The sequence below is a fragment of the Thunnus maccoyii genome, chromosome 3, assembly GCF_910596095.1.
Source record: "Thunnus maccoyii chromosome 3, fThuMac1.1, whole genome shotgun sequence".
In the NCBI taxonomy this organism is placed as follows: Eukaryota; Metazoa; Chordata; class Actinopteri; order Scombriformes; family Scombridae; genus Thunnus; species Thunnus maccoyii.
Window position 1 is genome coordinate 16,062,877 of NC_056535.1, and position 21,600 is coordinate 16,084,476.

Genomic DNA, 21,600 nt, shown 5'->3' on the forward strand with positions numbered 1-21,600 from the left:
GTGCCTTTGGCCTGAGATCTTCTCAGCATTTTTTTTTCTCAGTTGAAATTCTTACATTTTTACATGTAAAGCTTTTCCCTCTCCTAATTCTTAATCCTGTGGTGCAAATGCGGACATTACACAAGGCTCCACATTATTTTGGCCATATCTTGTAAATCTTACCAACAGCTGTAGACGTAAAACCCCCAGCAGTCAGTGACCCTGGCCAGAATAAATCATTTTTACTATCAGTTGACCATAGATCCATCAAGAGAAAAGGACTTTGATGCTGACTGCTAAAAGCCAAAGACTTCCTGTTGACCTGAACCCTCAGCCCTTTTGACTTTCAGTGTCACTAATATCATACAAAAATGTAAGAGCTTGCACCAGTCCACGATTTAGTTCATCCTCTGCCGAAGTTGTATTTAAGCTCCAAGTTCTGCATCAAACAGAGATGAAAAGGTTCAGCCTTCTTTCCCCTTCACAAGTTGAGAATGTGGGTGTAGATTTTTATTTTGTGCTACACTGACAGTAATGTGCTTCTAAACCTGATGCATGTGGTACCAATGCTGTTTGCGCCTCAACCAACCTTTCCATTCTAGTCTTAAGGACAACCAAATGAAGATGAATCCTTGACTTTACTTGAGAAAAAAAAAAAAAAAAACTTTTGAAATATTGTGTTCAAATGTTTTACTTTTGAAGTTTTCCTTGTTGCACTATTTGTTCCCTTCAGTTTCACTCTTCGTTAACCTTTCGACTCTTGTAAATGGTCTGATATCGCTTTAACTGCAGAGCCTTTTTAAATGTGTCATGTAATTATGCATTTGCGTAATTCGATCTTAAAACTACTGTAAGTTTTGTACTGTAAGAGTCTATTCCAAATAAAATACTTGACAGGCCTGTTTTTCCTACAACTACAACACATGGTTAGTTAAGAATAATGAGCCGTACACTTTAAGTTTTTGTAAAGACTTTTCAATTTATTCGTCAGATGTACAGCATGTTCAAATTCTGCTTTACATTGGCTTCGGAGGAGCTCTTGGTGCACCAGCCTGAAAAACAGAACATAAAAAAAAAGTTTTAGATTAATGTTGGATCTCACTGATTATCAATAACCTGTAAAGCACAGATATAACTTATCCACTGAAAACGGTATATATTAAGTAAACTGGTGCTGTGGATCTTGTAGCGCTACACTGAGCAGATGTGATAGTTAACAGAGGGTAGTGTTGTGGATAGTACTCACAGTGGGCCTGAACCTGGGTGGCGGGGTACGGTCTTTCCTGGCCTCACAGGAGCGGTTCCTCACCACCTTACTGTGGATGGCACAGCTGACACAGTAGTGCAGTTTCACGTAGAGCTTGGGCAGAACATACGCTGTAGAGTGGACACAGGGGAGAAAGGTACAGATGAGGACGCGCAACGAGAGAAAAATGCACAGACTGACATTTTTGATGTGGGGGAAATAATGTACTTACAGTCAAAGACACTGGCCTCTGAGATGTCTCTCACGGCTGCTGCCTCCACGATGTTCCTGATCACAAACTTCTTGATGGCCTTGTCCTTGGGGACACAACGGGCACAGTTGGTGCAGCGAATGGGCTGCACATGCCCACGGCCCTTCTTAGCGCGACCGTTATTCCTCCTCTTCTTTGTCTGTAAGGCAAAAGGCAACACTTAAAAAAACTACAAATTACAGCCTGGCAACATGGAATTAGGTAATGAACCACACGTTTTTTCTATCAGCTGAAATGTGTCAAGTGCATCAAAAACAGCCACATAACAGGAGATGGCATCCAATGCCTGGAGAGTTTGATTTGAATTATTATATATCCAATTGAGACCGTTTCTATTTCTAATGCTACTACTGTGGAGCTGCTTGTGTTGAGACAACATGCATGATTAAAAGTATTCCTCAGAAAATCTTATCTTACAAAAATCTACGTATCCCTTACAATTTCACAAAAGTCCAATAACCAGCCCCAGTGACAAAACTTAATACTGACCACAAAGTAAATCACTTTATGCTGAAACGTCTGTAACACTCACAAATGTTGTAATTTGCTCGTCAATTCAACGTTTATAAGACATTTTGCGTTACTTTCGACATTCATGATTTGTTACCGTATATTTTCAATATCGATCTTTCAACATATGCAGTTAAAAACTCAAAGCACTTGAAGGTCCAATTCACGATACCACTAAAAAAATGCCAATGCTGTCGTTTAGGAGGTTCTGCGAATCACTGTTTGGTAGAGTGACTATAATTCATTGGTTTTATGTCTGATGTGTTTAATTAGCCTAAATACATGAGAGGAGCATCAACAGCGCAGGATGGCTGCGGGGTTTCGACCCGGCTACCATTACAACACATGTTTTATAGATATTTCATGTTTTTACACCTTGTTATTTTACATTCCGTATTAATTAACATCGTGAGAAACTAACATGTGTATCTTAATCTTAACTACTTTGCTTGTTTCTACGCACATTAATATTAACATTAACGTTACCACATGAACACATGCACAAAACGGTTAGCCTGCTAACTGCTAGCATTAGGCCCAGACTCATTTTTTAATCATTTAGAGTAACATCTACCAACAACTTCCTACATTGTGGTTGAGCTGTGTGATTAAAATACACAATAAGGTCTGATTATGTGTGATTATTCGAATAAAATGCCAGTTTATTCTGTTTTTGCCGAGCGGCCGCCCCAGTCACGAACTCACCATGTTGCACGGGAAGCTGGAAAGAGGACCGGAAGAGGTTGCACCGCGAGAAGTAGCGCAATTCCGCTCCGCCCTCGACATCTTTTTTTTTTTTTTTTTAAATCACAAATAAAAGGTCTTCGATTCTTTGTTTTACTACTATTATTTGAACAAATATAAAATATAAATAATGTACATGTTTTTTAAATGTAAAATAAATACATTATGATTTTTAATCGCGGAAGGATATTAGTGTGAATAGTTAGATGGTCTGACAGCAGCCAGGAGTCACCCGAGTGAGCGGAGTTCAGTCCCTCCATTAATCCGAGAGAACCTATCCTTTATTTTGTGTTTGTTATATTGTCATGCACATTGCTTGGCAAAGCTTTAGATACATAAAATGGTAAAATATTGGTAAAGTTGTTAAAAAAAATCACTTGAAACTTGAGTTAGATAAACTGCCTCAGGAAACAGTGGTCTTGGTGGTAATGTAAGGACAGCATGCATTAACACAAAACATTAATGTAACTTTGAGGGAAATTATAATCATATAATCTTCACTGCTATGTATAAACTAACTCAAGCAAGTTTTATGTCTGCAAGTTAATCGTCATACCTTGTGAAAATGAAACCAAAGGCAGGGAAAAGGAAAAAATCTAAAATTCTATGGTATGCCTTGAAGATATTGGCAGTAATGTAAGTGATTTTATAGTTAAGAGAATAAAACATAAATGGTAGAGCGATCAACAGTAGATAACTGGCTTGAAATCATCAAATAGATTCATTAGATGGCCGGACTGACTTTCATACTAAGATTGAGAAATTATTCATACACTGCAAGATGGAGAGAACGGATGATATATTTGTAGGAATAAGGAACATGGCAGGTGGTTTTCCCCTCTCACCATCACTCCTTAAAATCTCATTTACCTTATTTTGCTGTTTGCTTTGCCATTCATGGATAATTACATGCATATTATGTCTGCATTAAGTATTACTGTCTATAATATACAATGTTGGTGATGTGGATGTTATGGTGCAAAAAAGAGAGAAAAAAACTAATAATAAAATCTGTAGATAGCCAAGTGTAAACAAATCAAGAGGATAAAACATGCAAAAAAAACACCAATATTGTATTATAATATCTTTTGCATTTAACATTTCTTGTATAGTATTGGTCAAGAGTTTATCTGAGGTTAATGTGTGTGTGGTTTCCTCAATCTTCAACTACAAATCTACATCCAATAAGAGACCACTGGATGGCACTGCATCAGAGTTTATCTATTACCAGTGCTCATGACAATATCAAAGCAAAGGAACTTTTAGGAACAAAGGTTTTTACCCAATTTGACAACAGATCTTCACGACATGGGGACAGTTTTTGTCCATTCCTTCTTACGTGAGTCTCCGATGTTTCTCTCTCATCTTTAGCTAGACTGTCAAGTGGATGCATCCAACTTTCTCAATGTAAACACAGCCACATAGGCCGGATTGCTCTTCGGTCCCTTTCCTCTCAAATGACAATGTTGTGCTCAAGAGATTGACACACAGAGGAAAAAGCTGCAGATAAGCAGCTGCATTATTTTAGACAAATCTATAAACAGTTAGCATTATTCTTATTTATTTTGTTGGTGTCTTCTGCTGGTCTAACTAAAAATATCAAGCAGTTTAGTAAGTGAATCCACTCAGATGATGCTCCTATCATCTCCAAAAAATCTCTTGGTAACACTTGACTCTCCTCCTGATTAGTCATGCTGTTCTTCAGGTGTGTGCTTTCTAAATGTTCTGCCCTTTGCCTGGTTATGATAAAGCAGGTCTTTACAGTTATTCAACACAGTTACAAAACATCCAAAGAAAAGAGTCTGTCCAAGGCTAGTTTGAGCTGTTGTTGGTGAAGCATCCTTGCACTTTTACACAATGTCCTGTTAAGTAACATCTTGTTACTTTTGCTTGTGCTGTCTTTGGTAAAGGTGAAGGAGCAGAGACAGTTTATAATTCTGCAGTCCTGTAATATGCAGCATAACTGTTGCTTAAATTGTATTTACCTCATCAGTTTGAGTGATTAATTGTACAGCACTATCATAAGGGTGCAGCCATTTCTACACTCGATCTGTCACATCAGCTGCAAGTTCTTCAAGTTTGTGAAGCTGCAACTTCTCTTTTCTTTTCTGTCAGTGATGAAACTCTTGGCAAACACCTGCACATGATGTCTCACATCACCATCATTGATCCAGCCTCTACAGACAGTACAAACATCACTGTTACCAAAGCTGTTACAACACACACTGAACTCTAAAGATAACAGCTGAATTTTCAAGAGACTTTAATTCCAGGTCTTACTACACCTGTCAAAACCACATTTTTTACTAAATAAAGATGAGAAAAAACAAATTACATTTAAAAATTTTTATTTAAATAGTTCATTGCCCTTATCCTTATTTCTTCTTGCTCTTCTTGTCCTTTGCCTTCTTTTTGTTAGGCTTCTGAGCGTTGGCCTTATTGTAGAGGTAAAGTCCCACCAAGCCGAGCAGAGTGGGTACCAGCGCCAAACATACGAGGGGCAACACATCGTTGACCATTTTCTGCCAAGGCGTCTGCTGTGTCAGTGAGATCACCTCCACCTCGAACTCAAGAGCAGCATCACCTGGGACGAATCAAGAACACAGTCAACGTTTTGTCACATCAGGTATTAATTAGTTTGTTTCCTTTAATATGTCACCTGTCTGTATATCTATTGTATTTATATGTAAATAAATAAGGATATAAAATATAACATAACATCTAAAAAAGTGGAGAAAAAAAACAGTCACTGGCATACTTTTAAAGGACGACTGGTGATACTTTATGTATTTTCAAATCTCATGAAAAAAACAAAACCAACAATAAACTGATCCTGTTAATAAGTCTGTGAAGCTAACGCCTCATAGCTTATTCTTCTATTTCTATAGAGCTTCATTGTACTCAAAAAACTACTAAAAGTACATAAATGAACCAGTGTTGCAGTGGGTGAGGTGTCTTTTGTACAATGAATATGAGCACATACACTGTCCTGCTGCTGTAAAAACTCATTAGTGTCTATTAATCCGCACCTGAAAATAGTCCCCAACCAATGCACTCTTTACTCCTGTTTGAGTAACGTTTGTTTAAAACTACGGTGCCCAGGTGGTTTTGTAAATTACTGAGACTGTTTTTTTTTTTTTTTAAATAAATGATACTATACAGTAGTTCTGCATTATTAAAGATCAACATCTTCAACAGCAGCAGACGGGGCTGAGTGCCACAGACAGGGAAGTCAGAAAGTACAGAGAGATTTCGTAATATATATTTGTTGGTTTTGTTTTTGTTTGTTCTTTTACCCATTTGTGGATAATTAGAATAATATAGAGTAACACCAACCTTATCCTTCAACAAATGTTCAGTGTGATTGTGCTAATGTTATTTCTGTTTGTTTGGCATATTTGCCTTTATTTGACAGTTGAAAGTGCAGAGAGGGACAGGAAACATGTGGAGTCAGAGAGAGAGAGGTATGACCTGCAACAAAGGTTCACATCTGGAACCAAACTGTGGACTCTGCAGGTACATGTGTCTTAACCAGTAGGCTACCAGGTCACCCCTGTGATAGTGCCAATGTTAAATGTATGTGATCATACTTATGTAGTCGTGTAGAGCTGCACCGTGCAAACATTAACCTCCAGTATCTACAGAAATGTGACTTTCTGTAAATATATACTGTAGTAATGGAGCAGAGTTCACTGAATTCAACACTAATTTGACTATTCTATTTATTTTGCATACATGTGCATTAATATTATATATATATATGGATATAAAAAACATTCTTATTAACACTGTGATGTTGGTTTTAACCATATCACCCAGTCTTGTGAGGTTGTATACAGTATGTGTGGTGTTGATCAAACCATGTGTGCATGTGTACAGTACCTGGAATCGTAGGAGGGTAGCCTTTCTTCCCGTATGCAAGGTGAGATGGAATAGTGGCTTTGATTTTTTGCCTGAATGAGAGAATGAGAAATACAAAACACATTTACTTTCTCTCATTCCATCATAAAACCATTAACCGTGCTGTGTTTTGAAGTTGATTCATGACTGCACGCAGCTATTCAAAGAATCGTTAAGCCCTTTCGTCACAATGGACCTGTACTTTTCACTTACCCTTCACACACGCCAATCAAGCTTTGCTCCAGACCTGATAAGAAAGTCACACACAGGGAGCGAGAGAGAGAGCAAGAGAGAGAGAATCAATCAGCAAAGAGAGCATATTCCCTGCTGCACAATAAGCTGCAGTCATTTCCTCAATGTAACCAAATCAAAGTGTCACTGATTGAGTAACACAGCCGGCACACAAAGACTAACTGTTTAATTTACCAGCAATAACTGTCCTCTTCCCCAGCTCAACAACAAGAGGATCCCGAGATAGTGATGAGTCGATCACCTTTCCATCCATCAGTTTACCCTGGTCAGTAAAAAAAAAAAACAAGAGGTGAGAAATGATGACATGAACTTAGTGTGTTTACGCGTCATTACCAGTTAGTTGCTGCATCCTTTTTTTAAAAAAGGATGCAGCAACTGACATAGACTCTGAGTTACAACATGTAAAAATATGCTGTTGTATAAATATACAGTAAGTATAAATTGTGTATGACTTATATTTTAGCATAAAAACATATTAAAATGCTCACTGTGCAAATTCTTAAAGTTAAAAATGAAGAGTAGGTGCAAGTAAACTGACAAATATTATTGGTTGTGTTTTAATTAGTACCTGATAATTTAGTATAATGTCCTAACATTAATATTCTATTCTATTCTTGCTCTGCATGTTTATAAATGATCTCAATAACTTTGTTATTTTAAATCTTATATTCTTTTTAGGGTGACTCTGTAACATCTGTTTAGGGTTACAGATGAAAAATAGCCTCTTGGCTAACACTGGTGCATTTGCAGCAATGTTCATTAATATGCATTGTCTCTGTTAAATAAACCAATAAATGAACATAGAATAAACAAAGCAGTAATAGTCTTACATGTAATTTGTTTAACCAAACGACCTGAATCATTAAGGGTTAATTATCAATTACAAAGCTCTCTGGGCCTCATCAGACTCTTAATTGATACTTTATTAGGGAGAGGTGCACTGAGAAGGACATGCAGTCGTCCAATATGTTAAAAATAAGAACCAAAGAAACAAAAAAAGTTCCAGCAACCGTAGCAGTACAGCATACTGTACGTTTTCAGCCTCACGTGCCTAATAGAAGTGAAATAGTTCACCATTTTATTATTTTAGTTATAATAGTGATATTGTAACTGTATAATCCACTTCATGTAGTCTCTATGTAAACCTTTTCTTGATTACACTTGTATATTTTCAGTATGGACCCCAAAAAAAGTAGTTCAACTGAAATTAAACAATAATCAAAAATATACACAGCATATCTCACTACTCATGTTCTTTTGTTCACACTGTATGCGGTGTATGACATGTTTGTTGTGCCTTACAGCTGAAATTCAAATCATAAAACTGAGTTTTTAAGTTCCTGCAGATCAACATGTGTGAGAGCTGGAAAAAAAAACCTCGAGCCTCCAGTGTTCATGGGTGAACTGGTTGTGCTTCTCCCCCAGTGACAGGGCTGGTATTGCTGACGTGTTGCACCGCCCCATCACTCCATAGTAAAAAAGCAGTAGCGATCCACGAGATAAAGCTATAGAAACTGAAAACCACAATCTGTCCCGTGATTGCTCATCAGCGTGACATCTGAACCAGCTGTTTGTTATTCGGAGTCAGTAAAATGCACAAACACAGCGGTGCCCACATGGTTCATACAGACGTTGCCACATAGACAACAACTGCGTTCGTCATCAGCTGGGCCGGTTTCACTTACAATCGTTGTAATAATGCACACATAACTGTCTGGATACGTTTCACCAGACACACAATGGACAATAAATAAACGTGTTGTGTCTTTGTCTTACCGTGTAATGTATTTGCAGCGTGTCTCCCATACTGGAAAGTGTGGAGCAAGTTTCGGGTTTCACCTTGGGTCAGAAGAGTGAAATTGTTAACACTGTTGCGTGTATATTTGTCGGTGTGTTACAGCTGCATTGTGTCTGCGTTACATTGTTGTGACACACTCACCAACACCTCCACCTGCACCTCCTCGGCTGCATTTTCTTCGCCCAGCGCGACTCCGCAGATGAAAGCGGCGAGCAGCAGCAGGCAGACGCCGGTCTTCATTGTGAACTTCTGGAAAAGAGCTGCCATCCAACCTCTTCCGTGTGGACTTCTTCTTCCACACACAGCAGCGAAGAGAGAAAGAGAAAGAGACAGAGACAGAGCCGAGCTGCACAGTCTGCCGGTCGACCCCTGTGTCCAAAATGGCTCAGCACCGGGTAATGCTGATGTGTTATAATACTGGAGCGATAAGGACTAGCTGCCCGTGGACGTTGTCCCAACACCTGGGTCTCTCTGAAGAGCCCGCCTCAAACATTCCGCCAGCATCCCATCAGGCTGCCGGGGGGTGGGAAGCGGAAACGGCGCTCTTCAGGCGCTGGAGGGCGCTGTTGTGCAGCTTCTCCTCCGGCCCCAGGGCTCCTTCATGTGGAGCCTGTCAGGAGCAGACATGCCGGTTAAAGCCGGCTGCACAGACGCCACGTAGCTGCTAGTTCCCCCCATTAGCCCAGTGATCCTGGCTGCAGAAATATGAATATTGATAGAGAAACCAGTTTCAAATAATGTCATGTATGCTATTAACAGAATCTATTGATTAGAGCCCCTAAAAACTTGTTTTTTAAGAAAGTATTTCTCTATAACCATTAATACTCGTGGCTAAAAATGTAACAGTTTAAGTTCAAGTTCAGAAAAAAAAACATTATCAGTCATGATCTTTTATGAGTTTAACAAACAGAAACTCAGCTAATCTGCTTCATCATCAGGACTGTGTCGGTGCTGTTAGACAAAAATTTTGATTCAAATATGGCTAAACTTTGGCTGTTGCGTGGAAATATAAATATAAACTCTGTACACTCAAACCAGTGAGGATAGCAATGAGGACACAATGATAAACAGCTAAATAAATAATCAAGACTGTTCTAACTTCAGAAGAAAATGTTGCTTTCATGTGGGAGCGAGAATCTGGTTGAGAAAATATGTTTTCAGGGCATTCAAATCATATAACTAAACTGTAAATGTTGCCCATCTATTTTTAGACATTGTAAATTAATATGATGTGTTATCTTACATGCTTATGTCCCTTTTCATAGATATTTAATACAACACACTGTTATTTAATTCCCAACCCGGTAAACTGCAACTGTTCTGGGGCCCCAGAGTTACCATGTTGGTATTCATTTATTGTAATTTCATTAACTGCTAATTTATTCGTTCTCTATCCACAACTAAAGCACAAAATAAACTGAAATAACAGGCAGAACGCTCCACTATGTAACTATGTACCATATCTTATCATATTGTTTTGCATTCCAATTTTTGACACCTGTGATCAATGATCACTTAAGTGTACTCTAAAGATGGATATTTGGTTGCCATCATTTTGAGACATGCATACATATTATGTGATGTTTATTGTGCTGTTCATACTTGAACAATATCAGATATTGATTAAAACGCTGCACAGCAACAGCAAAATAAAATAAACATCGTGGGGAACAGTGTGAAAATTCAATTTTATGTCACTAAATAACCAATTTAAGTCCAAAAACTGAAATGAAAATGTTTACACAAGTAACCACCGAATAAATGTGTAAAACAAAACACATATTGGGCAAATTCAAAGTTAGTTAATGTATATTCAACAGCATACTGCATATGATTCTTATATATTTCTTATATCCAGTAAGAACAGGTTTCTTACCAGGTTTTCTTCACCTATAACTCACTTTCATCACTTATTTTTAGTTTCAGTGAAATGTACAAGCACTGTCAGACACAAATCCTCAGGGACTTGTTACAGGGTTATTAAATGTCATCAAGTCAGATATGAAGCATAGCTGTGATGACAAAAAGGCAGAAGGAAAGAAAAGAATATAACCTAATTAGCACATGCGTCATTCAAGGAAGCTATGTCATCTAGCCTGCAGTTTAGAAACGTAACAACACTTTGTATGCACATTTCTGAACTACAAGTGTACATAAATCTATAGAAACAGCCTGAGAGAACAATCACCTTACATTTTTCCTTTTTTAAAAAATCTGTAGGCCAACTCAGCACAAACTCAGACATATGGATACATTTTTATCATATTCTTTTTTTTTTCTCAATAGAATTTATGTCTTAGACTCCATGAAAAATAAAAAAGTTATGACAGCCTCAAGAGAAAGAAACAAAACACGAATTGGTGTAAATGGGGAGTCTCTTCTTTTAACGAATTCCTTCTCTCTCCTTCTGTCGCCCTTGAAAATCTCAAACTTGGAGTCATACGTGCCAAATTGACAGTTTGCCTGGTAATATTAAACATGCTGCATTATGGTATTTTTGCACAAGAAGTCAGTTCATCTGACCTTAACACACTGGTGAATAGGAATTTACAGGAACTAGAAATTGGTGAACGATCAAGAATAGTACTTAATACTGTGCAGAACTGAAATAGAAATTACTGACTCACTTTTGTGCACAAACCAAAGATAAAACCTGCTTCCTCCCTCGGAACCCAGAACTAGAGAAGTGTATGTTACTAAAACCACAGTGTTCTTTTAAATGTATGATTAAGTCTCATTGTCATATGCAACCACTGCATCAAACGGCTCTTAGGTATCGTTTTAGTAGGTTTTATTAGATTTTAGTGGAAAGGTTACAGATTCTCTGAGGTAATAGCCAGTAATAGATGTCATTATGATCTGACCTTTCACAATGAGTCATATTACATCATAAATCAGGACTATGTCATGCTGAACTGTTCTCTACCATTCATGCAGTATTTTATACCAGTGATCATGCAACAAATTCTTCAATTTAGAAACCTCTTTCTGTTTGAAGAGCAACACATGTTATGCAATGCTGAAAATCATTTCACCATTTCCTGAAAACCCAATAAGTTCCCACATATAACAGGAACTTTATAACAGTCAGTTTCTGTAGCATTTACATTAAGTACAATTACAAAAAAAGGAGAAACTCCTGAATGAGGGAAGATCATGATTCTTCTCAGCATTTGGTATCGTGACTCCTTTGTGAACGAATCCTGCAACTTTATTTGGTTTATTTTAAAAATATGATATGAACGACTACATTACACCACTGGAAATGTGGTTTCCAATTATGTAATGTCACGAGGAATCCTTTTATAAAAATGTTTAAGAACATGTAAATTGACTTATAATTTATATTGTATTCACATTAATCTGCTAAATTTACACTATGATAACTTAATTATCTTCAGCACATTTTAAGCTTAAGTATTAAATAGGCTAGTATGGAAAATCTAATGATTAATAATAATAACTTTATTTGTAAAGCACCTTTCATACAAAAAAATGCAGCTCAAGATGCTTTACAAAAAAGAAACTACCTGCACCAAGTGCTTCACATGAAAAAATAAACCTAAAATTAACATAAAAACATGTAAATATTTATAAGATGGAAAATAAAACACACTTGATAATAATAATAAATAAAAAAATAATAAGATAAAATAAATTTAGGTTAGATACATCAGCATGTTTATGATTTATCTGTTGTTACCAACAGGGCAAAGAGGGCAGCTGCCCTAAGGCCACAGACCCTCGGGGGCCCCAACGACCCCAGATTTACTGTGTGGAAATGAGTCTGTTTTCATTTGATCCATTGCAAACGCAATATAACACACACAGGTGCTACATTTTTACATAACCTTGACATCTTGGCTCTTAGAGGGGCTCAGGTGTCAAAATCTAATTTTAAAACTTGTGTTATTTCATTTGATACAGAGCTCAAAGTCGCATTTTCCTAAATAAGTTTATTTTTAATCAAATCAACACAAACTAACTGACTCACAGCGAGCCTGGGGCAGAGTTTTCCAGAGCAGGAGTACTGGTTGGTTTCTATAAAAACTGACATGAAGCTGCCAAGTGTTGCTGCCAAGTTTTCCTATAGAGAGTTAAAGCCCCCGCACAAGCGGTGTGGCGTTTCTGGCTGATTAGACCTCTGCTCATATGGTTGTAAGTGGGCAGAGCTATGCTGGGAATTATATGAGGCCACTGGATTCCATGTATAGATAAGAATTATGAAGGACATTTATCCCACCGTCGGATGTCAGTCAAAGTCTGTACAAGAGCACTGATCAGCCAAAATAAGTGGAATCACCTGTGTGGATGGACCAAAAATTGGCTATGACAGCTGCCATCACGATCAGCTGCCTAAAACCTGTAATTTTGGTGCAGATGAGTCTATAACTAATCAGTAAAAAAGGATATCTGAAGGGTTGTTTGAGTCTTGGATGGGTAGACACAGATATGACATGAAATAATGGACTGAGAGAGTCACTTTCCATTCATTTTGCAGCCCCTGTTTATTACACATAAAATATTACTGTGCATTTTCTAAGACAAAAGCAAGACTGAGGAGACATTGTTCCAAAAGAAATGTACCAAATCCTCAACAAACTGACAAAAAACAAGCTGTATTAAATCTTGGTTTGGTTTTGACACCCTAATCTCGCGATATCTCGTTTCCTGCTGAGTTGTCCCCCCGGAAAATATCGTGAGACATATAGTAAGCTAGAGGACTACTCAGCTGAAGGTAAGTGAGGATACTGACACCACCATTAACCCGATAATATACATGTATAAGTGGCAGCAGTGGATGAAATAATAGTGTGCTGTGTTGGCTGTTCTGTGGCGGGTTGTGTGGCCTCAGCGTTGTCCGGGGCTGAAGCAGCGGCGGACGGCTCGCTGACAGCAGGATGCCCGCTGAGGTGAGGAGCGGATGGATGGATGAATGTCTCATCGATTCTGCGATTAAAAGATGAACTATATTGATAAATGGGTTTATAATAAATGCGATAATGAGGAAATTGTTGAGCTTTAGTGGTGAAATTAGGTGTTTATTGCTGGATAAAGCGGAGAAATGTGCTTGGGCCGATGGCTGTAACGTCACCTATCGTAGCATCCTCCGGCTAACGGAGCTAACCTGAGTCACCCGGAGATGAATTAACATTATCACACCGGCCCTGCTCCCAGCTAGCGTTAAATCTCCATTTATTTGTGTATGTTATCACTAAACATAGCTGGGTGAAGAGAAGAGCTGGTGCCAGGCGGTGACAGTGCGGTGATCCTCTTCAGCACCATGGACAGGGCTGCAGCGAGCCTCACATCTACTTTATTTGTTTTTATTCTTTATTATCATCCCACTGTTTATCCTCTGCATCCCTCACTGTTGATGTAGGATGGTTAACTCAATAAAACTCACATGATTAGGATGCATTAGATACATATTACACATATAAATTCAACCACCCTTTTTTCTTCTCCACACTGGGAGAAAAATAGTCAGATTCAGACTGGGTATGTGTGATCATTGTGGGGTTTTTCACATATTCCAGGGTGTACCAACATGTTCACAAATGTGCTTGAACATTCAGAAGACATTAGTTAATAACATCTCACTTTCAACAAAGTGGATTGTGCTGATTGTGTTTTAAAAAAGTGGGAAAAATGTGCAGTTTTTACTCTTAAAGTGAAATTTGGAAACTGGAAATATAATTTTACTCCTACCCTGTTTTTTTTTTTTGGCCTCTTGTTGGTCCTAACAGTAAAATGCTGCAGCTGTAAGTTGCTCGACGTTTTCTCTGATCCATATTCATCATATATATTTGCAGTTAATTTACATAATATTGTCAGTCTGTTTCTTTATATTGTATATTTACTGTTATCACATATATATGCTGTATGTTGTGTATCCCTCCTCATCTTTGAAGAGAGATCTGTCCCCTGCTCTTCCTGAGGTTTCTCCCTTTTTTCCCCATTTAAGAGTTTTCCCCTATCTGAAGGTCTAAGCAAATTTGTGATTTGTGATCATGTGCTATATAAATATAACTTTACTTGACTGGACTTACAACATTTAGAATAATTGCCATCTACTTTTACGACTAGACTTCATTTTAACATATTCTGAGGTAACTCTCGGTATGATCTGACGTAGAGAAGACATGTCCTCTTCTCATGTCTCTCTATCTGTTTCAAACCAGGTGGCTTAGTGGTTGGTCTTTTATTGAATGTGTTCATGCCAGGTCTGGTAATGTAGGACATTTTGCGTGTGGCTCTGAGGCCTTGGCGTTGTTGCAGGCTAACGTTTGAAGGAGAGAAAAACAGCGAGAAGGGTCTGAACAGATTGTGCTGCAGCCTGGAGTCATGGCACTGACATGCATCTCTTTCACCCTCTCTGCGATGATGACTGTGGGCGATTAGCATAGCTTGCACCTGTCGCGGGGCGTGCATGTAGAAGTGAGATGTTCTGGCATGGTGGTGGTGTAGGGTTTTTTTTAGAAAGGTGAGAGAAGGTGAGCTGGAACGTTTTCCTTCATTGTAATTTAACAAAGGCCTGACAGTCAGTTTGGTTTATTAATAATTCTCTCGTTATTCAATCATGTTAATTATTTAGACCAGCATCATTCATTGGCTGTTTGCCTTATACTGCATATATGAAACTACATAAAATCATTACTAAATGTTTATTTGTTCTGTTTCTTTTCAGCCCTCCTTCTGAATCGATCACTGCTGAACTACTGAAACTTCTTAGAAAGGCGTCTAGAATTGTAACTGTAGCTGCACACCGAAGCGTGAGAAGCTCATCCGAATCATGGGGAACATTTTCGGGAATTTGCTGAAGAGCCTTATAGGAAAGAAGGAGATGAGGATCTTGATGGTGGGGCTCGATGCTGCAGGAAAAACTACCATCCTCTACAAGCTCAAACTGGGGGAAATAGTCACCACAATCCCAACCATCGGTATGTGCGCTGTCAAAGAAACATTAGTTATGTCATCACGCGCATTAATGATGCACCACCGTGTTTACTTTACATGTTGGATGACCTTCACTCTTGTTGTCAGGGTTTAACGTGGAGACGGTGGAGTACAAGAACATCAGCTTCACCGTGTGGGACGTGGGTGGGCAGGACAAGATCCGCCCCCTCTGGAGACACTACTTTCAAAACACACAGGGTGAGCTGAGCTAATCAGAGGGTAACGCCAGTCTTAATGGAGGAATACTTCCCTCCTCTTCTTCTTCAGAAAAGAATTTACTTTGTTAGATTGTTATTATTTCCTTGCCCTGTGTTCTTCTCACTGTTTCAGGTCTGATCTTTGTGGTGGACAGTAATGACAGAGAGCGTGTGAACGAAGCACGAGAAGAGCTGATGAGGATGCTGGCTGAGGATGAGCTGAGAGATGCGGTGCTCCTCGTGTTCGCCAATAAGCAGGTTAGAAACCATAACTGCACACATGCTTAGTGAATACACAGTACATATACATGAATACACAGAAACCCACAAAACCCAACCTCCCATTCTGTCCCTGCAATAAATTCAACTTCTCCTTCAACCTGATGTAATCGTTTGTAATCTAAACGTAGAAATTATATTAACTGTTACAGTAAATGATGAAAACAAGTTGAGATGTGATGTAGTTTTCATTACAGTTTCATTTACAATTACAATTTGATGCAAGAAAGAGAACAAAATTGTATATCGTAGCTCTCAGAATTCATGGCTTACAGGTGAAAAAAGAAATAGAGAAGACAGATACAAAAAAAGGGTAAGAAATTAAAAATGAAGTTGGCCTCAGTTGAATGGGGAATTATTTTTAAAGCAGTCATGAAATAGTTCCAGCTGCTGTAATGACAGCAGTCACAATGAAAAACAATCAGTAATGTAGTGAATGAGGTTATGCAACTTTATGCAATTTTCTATATTGATTAATCTGGTTGTTATTTCCTTGAGTAATAATGAATTAATGGTTTTGTGTAATATCATAAAGCAGTCACAAATGTCTGTCACAGTTTCCCAATTTCCAAAGTGATGTCTTCAAATGTATCATAGAGTCAAACCAATGGTCCAAAACTCAAAGAGAATTTTTAAGCACTTTTTCTCAAAGCATTTGTAAAACAATTTATTCATTGTCAAAATAGTTAACAGTTACATTTTTTATCTATTGACTAATCAATTAATTGACTAATCATTTCTGCTCTAATTCTGTCCTGCTGCCAAGCTGACAAAGTTGTATGTAGTATTAAATGTAGCATTCTGCTTTTCAACGTTATTCCAACATAATTAATTCTGAACAATACACATATTACAAAGTTTCACTGTGGATGAATAATACATTAGCGAGATTTTAAACAAGCTTTTGTACTAAGTTGACAATGTATTAGTATTATCATATAATACACTTCTGTTCTGTTGCTAATGGTGGTTGTTTGCTTTGTGGTTAATCACTAACTAGATCTTAAAAAGAATAGATAGACATTTTGGGAAATAAGAGTTGTAAGTCTTCTGTCTTTCCAGTAAATATAAAGCTGCTGCCTGCAGCCAGATGAAGCAATAGTGTGTCATTGTTACGTTTTGGTTTGGTACAGATGAAACAAACAAGACAGAATGTGTTAATAAGTGAGTTTTAGAGGTGCTGGTACAGTCGGCATATTTTGTTATCATCAGTCAGAATCAGGCTAGCTGTTTGCACTCGCTTCCTCTCTTCATGCTAAGCTAAGCTAAGCGACTGCTGGCGACAGCTTTATATGTAGCAGACAGACATGAGAATGTCAAACTATTCCTTTAATGTTTATGTTTTAAATTTCTATTGTACAACTGCATGCAGATCAATAGGACTGTAACTAATGATTATCTTCAATATTAATTAATATGCCAATTTTTTTGTGATTAATCTTAATAGATTAACTGTTGGTCTATGAAATGTCAGAAAATAGTTCAGAATAACCTCCACAGTTTCTCAGAGTCCAAACAATTTGGAGTTGATGTCTTCAAATTGCTTATTAAGTCTGACATACAATCATTGACCCAAACATCTTTTAATTTATGAAAAGCAGACTTCACATTTAAAAGTCTGGAACCAGAGACCTTTTGGTGCTTTTGATTGGAAAACGATAAATCGATTATTAATATAAAAAATTCTGTCCATTGATTAATCAACTTCACACACAGTGCACAGTACGGTATACTGTATATACAGCAAGTACACATATGCAAACGTACATACTTAAATCCAAACAATAAACAAGCCATCAGCTGTCACACACATGCTTTATCACTAATCTTTGACTTCTATATACTGAAGGGCAGTATCTGAACTCTTTCCTCTTTAACAGGACTTACCAAACGCCATGAACGCCGCCGAGATCACAGACAAGTTGGGCTTACACTCCCTGCGCCACCGCAACTGGTACATCCAGGCCACCTGCGCCACCAGTGGCGACGGCCTCTACGAGGGTCTTGATTGGCTGGCCAATCAACTCAAGAACAAGAAATAAGAAGAGAATCGGGGGGAAAACCAGCAGCCACAACCGTCCAGCTTTTTATTTCATTCGGGAACGGGGGGCGCGGGATACGTAGTACAAGGGGGTTCGGTTGATAGGTACAAAGCAAGATTCGGGGTTTGGGGGAGATTTTAGGGTTTTCATTTTCAGTCTGTTATGGTTTCCTGATGGTTTTCAGTGCTTATTGAAAACAGATTCTCATGTCCATATTTAACCACACACACACACACACAATTGCACACTAACCGTAAGCAATCACAGCAGACTCTTGCTTTTCCCGTGTCCACCTCTTGTCTTTAGGTGCATCGTACTGTACATTAGTCATAGGTGCTGTACTGAGTCATGTGTGACTCCATCGTGTCAGCAAAAAGACCGGCTTGACTCTTTGTTGACGTATGTTTTTTTTTAACTGTCGTCCATGCAAAGAAGTGTCGTCTGTGTCAGCCGCGCTTCCTGTTTTTTTTTTTTTTCTTTCCCTGCGGGGTAACAGAGAGCCATGTTTGAGAACAATCACAGCTGGCAGATTCATGTCACCACAGACTTAATTCAGTCTCCCTTTTTAATTTGTGAGCAATGCTGAGGCACTTTGATACTCAGATAAAGTGTGTACATGTGTGTCTGAGCGTGCACGCATGCTGTATGTGTTTGTGCAAGCGGCCGAGACAGCATTAATCATAAACAACTCTGTGAACCAGAAATAGAAAACAGAACTGGAATCTCTCTGTCACACATCCTCTTACTGCCCCATTTTGGAAATCTTTTGATATCTGTGGCGTGTTTCTACCCCCCTCCGTGGCACCCCGAAGCGCTTGAGCCGCCCTTTTTAAATATTTTAAAACGCACAACACGTTCTTGACTGCCTGAACTGCATGCATCCCGGTAGATCTCGCTGACTGTTCTTGCATACTTCTCTGTCCTCTGTAAAGCTGCATGGACACTGTTTGTCGATTTGTACTCTTTAACTGCCCTGATCGTGCTCTGGTGTTGTTTACTGTAGGATGCCAGAAACTTAACCAAACCACCAACTTCTGTAGGTGTCAACATGTGCTAAATACAGTGCAATATAGTCAGCTTTATGCTACATGGTCTTTGATGTGAAAGCAGCATATAGGTTAAACACAACACACACGCACACGATCCACACAGCTGCTGCTTGTCTGCCTTCTTGTGTGTCCATGTGAGTACTCAAACTGCATCAGGTTGCTCTCGCTTGTGTTGTTTTTTGTCTCTACTTGCATATCAGGGGATGATTCTGTTGCCTGATAATGTTTCTGAATGTGAATATTGTTGATGAATCCACAAATGGCTGTAATTATATTTATTTGACACACACATTGTTTATTTCAGTGAAGTGTTTGAAAGAAAGCAGGGGAAGCAGATCAATATGTCCGTGTTATAGTTAGTGAAGGTTCATCCACGACTCACCTCTGAACAGCAGACTAGTTACCGCATCACCACTGATACCAGCAGAACCCACACACTACCGTCAATGAAACTCTTTCTTTGTGCCATACATGGGTACTCACATAGTACGACACCAGTAACAGTAAAACCGTCTGTATGTCCACCAACTTACCAGTTCACCATTGTACCATTGTTCATATTCAGCATCTATTGTATTGTTAAAACATGAGTTTGATCAGTTGGGTTTTGTGGCCTTATATTCAGTGATGTAAAAAAAAAAACTGCTAATTAATTTCCTCTCAGCTCGTTTGCTTCTGATTTTGAGTCACATATATTTATCTATAAAGAATGATTTACAGATTTATTTCTCTATGCCCTCAAAAGGCAGGTTTTGCACCACAGTTCAAGATGTTTAGGCAAAGGTTTTGTCCTTTAGTATATTTTGTTTTGCCAGTATACTTGATACATATTTGGTGGTAGATTTCTTTGGGAGTTTTTTGGGGGGTGAGGAGGGGAGGGGGGTGTAAAAAAAAACAAACTTTGATGTAGACTGTGTCTGTGAAACAATGATAATCAGTGCAGAAACAAATAAAAAAAATACTTCTGATGATTCATTCTGTACCGTTATAGTTACACAAGTAGATTTAAAAACAGTGAAGACCATGTTTCAATGCTGAATGCACGGAGACATCTGTATGTGATGTAAGACAACAAAATCCTGCTGTATTACAAATAAACCCATTTTCTGTATGATCTGTCTTGTCAGCTTTGAGTGATGTTACTGATGGACATATTCATGCTCTGTATTCATGTTTACAAGTGATGGATGACTTGCAGTCATGAACTTCTACCAGAAGAGGACAGTCTTTAGCAGCAGTGTTCAATCTGTGTGGCTCAAAGTGTGAAGGGTTATGTCTGCAGGGCTGCTGGTGAGGATACAGAGGTCACGTCCTCTGAATGAGTAAAGTACAGTTTACATTTTACAATTTAAAGTTCCACATTGTCTGTTTTTAAAAGACAAATACCATATTTTTTTTACTTATGCTCCTTAAATTTGGTCATTTTCAGTCAGAGAAACATAAAGAAATACATAAAATGAATAAATAAACTTTTAAAATAGTTAAATTTAAACAACTAGTTATATTTTCTAAACATGGGAAAATATTCAAATTAGTCCACAAGTCTTTCATAGAGTTAATTAAGGAATGAAATGAGGTGCTCAGTGTTGCTCATTTTCTATTTTCTATTTATTTTTAGATGTAGCAAAATGTAATGAATTGCAGTTTACATTTACAGTAATTTTGTAGGTTTTGGAATGTAAATGTAACAGCTTTGACAATAATATGTGAGCATGTGCAACATGGACTGTAAATATACAGAGTTTTGGTGAGTGAGAAAGCACTTTATGAATCTGGAAAGATGTCCTTCAATGCATTTTGTGTCAAAGTAATGAAAAGTAATCTACAATTTAGTCGATGATGACTTCTGTTGTGTCAACTGTGTGAAGAGTTTTGAAGAAGTGAACTCAGTATTGAGTTATAAGTGTTAGTCAAAAACTGCATGTTGTTCTCCTCAAAATGACTGCAGTATTTCTAAAATCCTGGCTGCAGCCATGTCAATCTGGTGCAATTTTTGTCCATTTTAATTGATTTTACCACACAACTTTATCACTCAGTGATTTTCAGAGTATGTTTAAGTGTTTCTTTTATGTCAAACGTAGGCTTCAAGTACACTTTAACAGAAACATGTTTTTTTATTTGATTTCATACACTTTATGTCCGTTATGTCTGTTTCCGTGTGTTTTGAAGAGAGTCTGTTGCATGTGGGTCAGTTGTGTTACAATATTTTTAAGTTCAGTTTTCCTGAACCTATTCTGAGCAGCAAGTTGTTTCTCTGAGGCAAAACGGAAAAGAAATACTTTTTGAAAATAACTTCCTGGTAGTGGTGAAATATTAACCATTTGTTTTGAACACTCCTCTCAAGTTTCAGGTGACTCTGACAGGAAAAGATGA

The 21,600-nt window shown here is 38.1% G+C and overlaps 3 protein-coding genes and 1 long non-coding RNA gene across 6 annotated transcripts; 2 read left to right on the forward strand and 2 right to left on the reverse strand.

The window, feature by feature from the left end:
- Positions 1-932: 932 nt before the first annotated feature.
- LOC121893783 (40S ribosomal protein S26) lies at positions 933-2,820 on the reverse strand. Its single transcript, XM_042405842.1, has 4 exons — positions 2,712-2,820; positions 1,458-1,635; positions 1,226-1,356; positions 933-1,031 (listed from the first exon to the last, which is right to left on the reverse strand). Exons 1-4 carry the CDS (start codon positions 2,790-2,792, stop codon positions 996-998), a joined length of 426 nt encoding a protein of 141 aa, XP_042261776.1. The 5' UTR covers positions 2,793-2,820; the 3' UTR covers positions 933-995.
- Positions 2,821-5,081: 2,261 nt separating this feature from the next.
- On the reverse strand, positions 5,082-10,321 carry fkbp11 (FKBP prolyl isomerase 11). Its single transcript, XM_042405841.1, has 6 exons — positions 8,842-10,321; positions 8,679-8,741; positions 7,077-7,164; positions 6,864-6,897; positions 6,633-6,703; positions 5,082-5,334 (listed from the first exon to the last, which is right to left on the reverse strand). The coding sequence occupies exons 1-6, from the start codon at positions 8,965-8,967 to the stop codon at positions 5,126-5,128; spliced, it is 591 nt and encodes a 196-aa protein (XP_042261775.1). The 5' UTR covers positions 8,968-10,321; the 3' UTR covers positions 5,082-5,125.
- LOC121893784 lies at positions 5,288-8,672 on the forward strand. Its single transcript, XR_006095426.1, has 4 exons — positions 5,288-5,376; positions 6,166-6,266; positions 7,102-7,191; positions 7,581-8,672. It is a non-coding gene; the product is annotated as an uncharacterized LOC121893784 (long non-coding RNA).
- A 3,042-nt stretch (positions 10,322-13,363) lies between the features above and the next one.
- Positions 13,364-20,341, forward strand: arf3b (ADP-ribosylation factor 3b). Of its 3 annotated transcripts, XM_042407520.1 has the most exons (6): positions 13,413-13,438; positions 13,556-13,613; positions 15,392-15,644; positions 15,748-15,858; positions 15,991-16,115; positions 18,017-20,341. In XM_042407520.1, exons 3-6 carry the CDS (start codon positions 15,497-15,499, stop codon positions 18,176-18,178), a joined length of 546 nt encoding a protein of 181 aa, XP_042263454.1. In that variant the 5' UTR covers positions 13,413-13,438; positions 13,556-13,613; positions 15,392-15,496; the 3' UTR covers positions 18,179-20,341. The 3 variants fall into 3 exon arrangements, with proteins under 3 accessions (XP_042263452.1, XP_042263454.1, XP_042263453.1); XM_042407518.1 differs by lacking the exon at positions 13,556-13,613 and having other exon boundaries at positions 13,364-13,438; XM_042407519.1 differs by lacking the exon at positions 13,413-13,438 and having other exon boundaries at positions 13,453-13,613.
- The last annotated feature ends 1,259 nt before the right edge of the window (positions 20,342-21,600 follow it).

What these genes read in the sequence shown, in the direction of transcription:
- fkbp11 (XM_042405841.1), bottom strand. Translation starts at nt 8,967, where the DNA reads ATGGCAGCTCTTTTCCAGAAGTTCACAATGAAGACCGGCGTCTGCCTG. An exon ending in CGCTGCAAATACATTACACG is followed by an intron (nt 7,165 to 8,678) that starts GTAAGACAAAGA and finishes TTTACTGACCAG; the next exon opens with GGTAAACTGATGGATGGAAA. An exon ending in GAAGAGGACAGTTATTGCTG is followed by an intron (nt 6,898 to 7,076) that starts GTAAATTAAACA and finishes CTTTCTTATCAG; the next exon opens with GTCTGGAGCAAAGCTTGATT.
- LOC121893783 (XM_042405842.1), bottom strand. Translation starts at nt 2,792, where the DNA reads ATGTCGAGGGCGGAGCGGAATTGCGCTACTTCTCGCGGTGCAACCTCT. An exon ending in AGAGGCCAGTGTCTTTGACT is followed by an intron (nt 1,357 to 1,457) that starts GTAAGTACATTA and finishes TCCACTCTACAG; the next exon opens with CGTATGTTCTGCCCAAGCTC. An exon ending in CACCCAGGTTCAGGCCCACT is followed by an intron (nt 1,032 to 1,225) that starts GTGAGTACTATC and finishes TCTGTTTTTCAG; the next exon opens with GCTGGTGCACCAAGAGCTCC.
- arf3b (XM_042407518.1), top strand. Translation starts at nt 15,497, where the DNA reads ATGGGGAACATTTTCGGGAATTTGCTGAAGAGCCTTATAGGAAAGAAG. An exon ending in CTACTTTCAAAACACACAGG is followed by an intron (nt 15,859 to 15,990) that starts GTGAGCTGAGCT and finishes TCACTGTTTCAG; the next exon opens with GTCTGATCTTTGTGGTGGAC. An exon ending in TCGTGTTCGCCAATAAGCAG is followed by an intron (nt 16,116 to 18,016) that starts GTTAGAAACCAT and finishes CCTCTTTAACAG; the next exon opens with GACTTACCAAACGCCATGAA.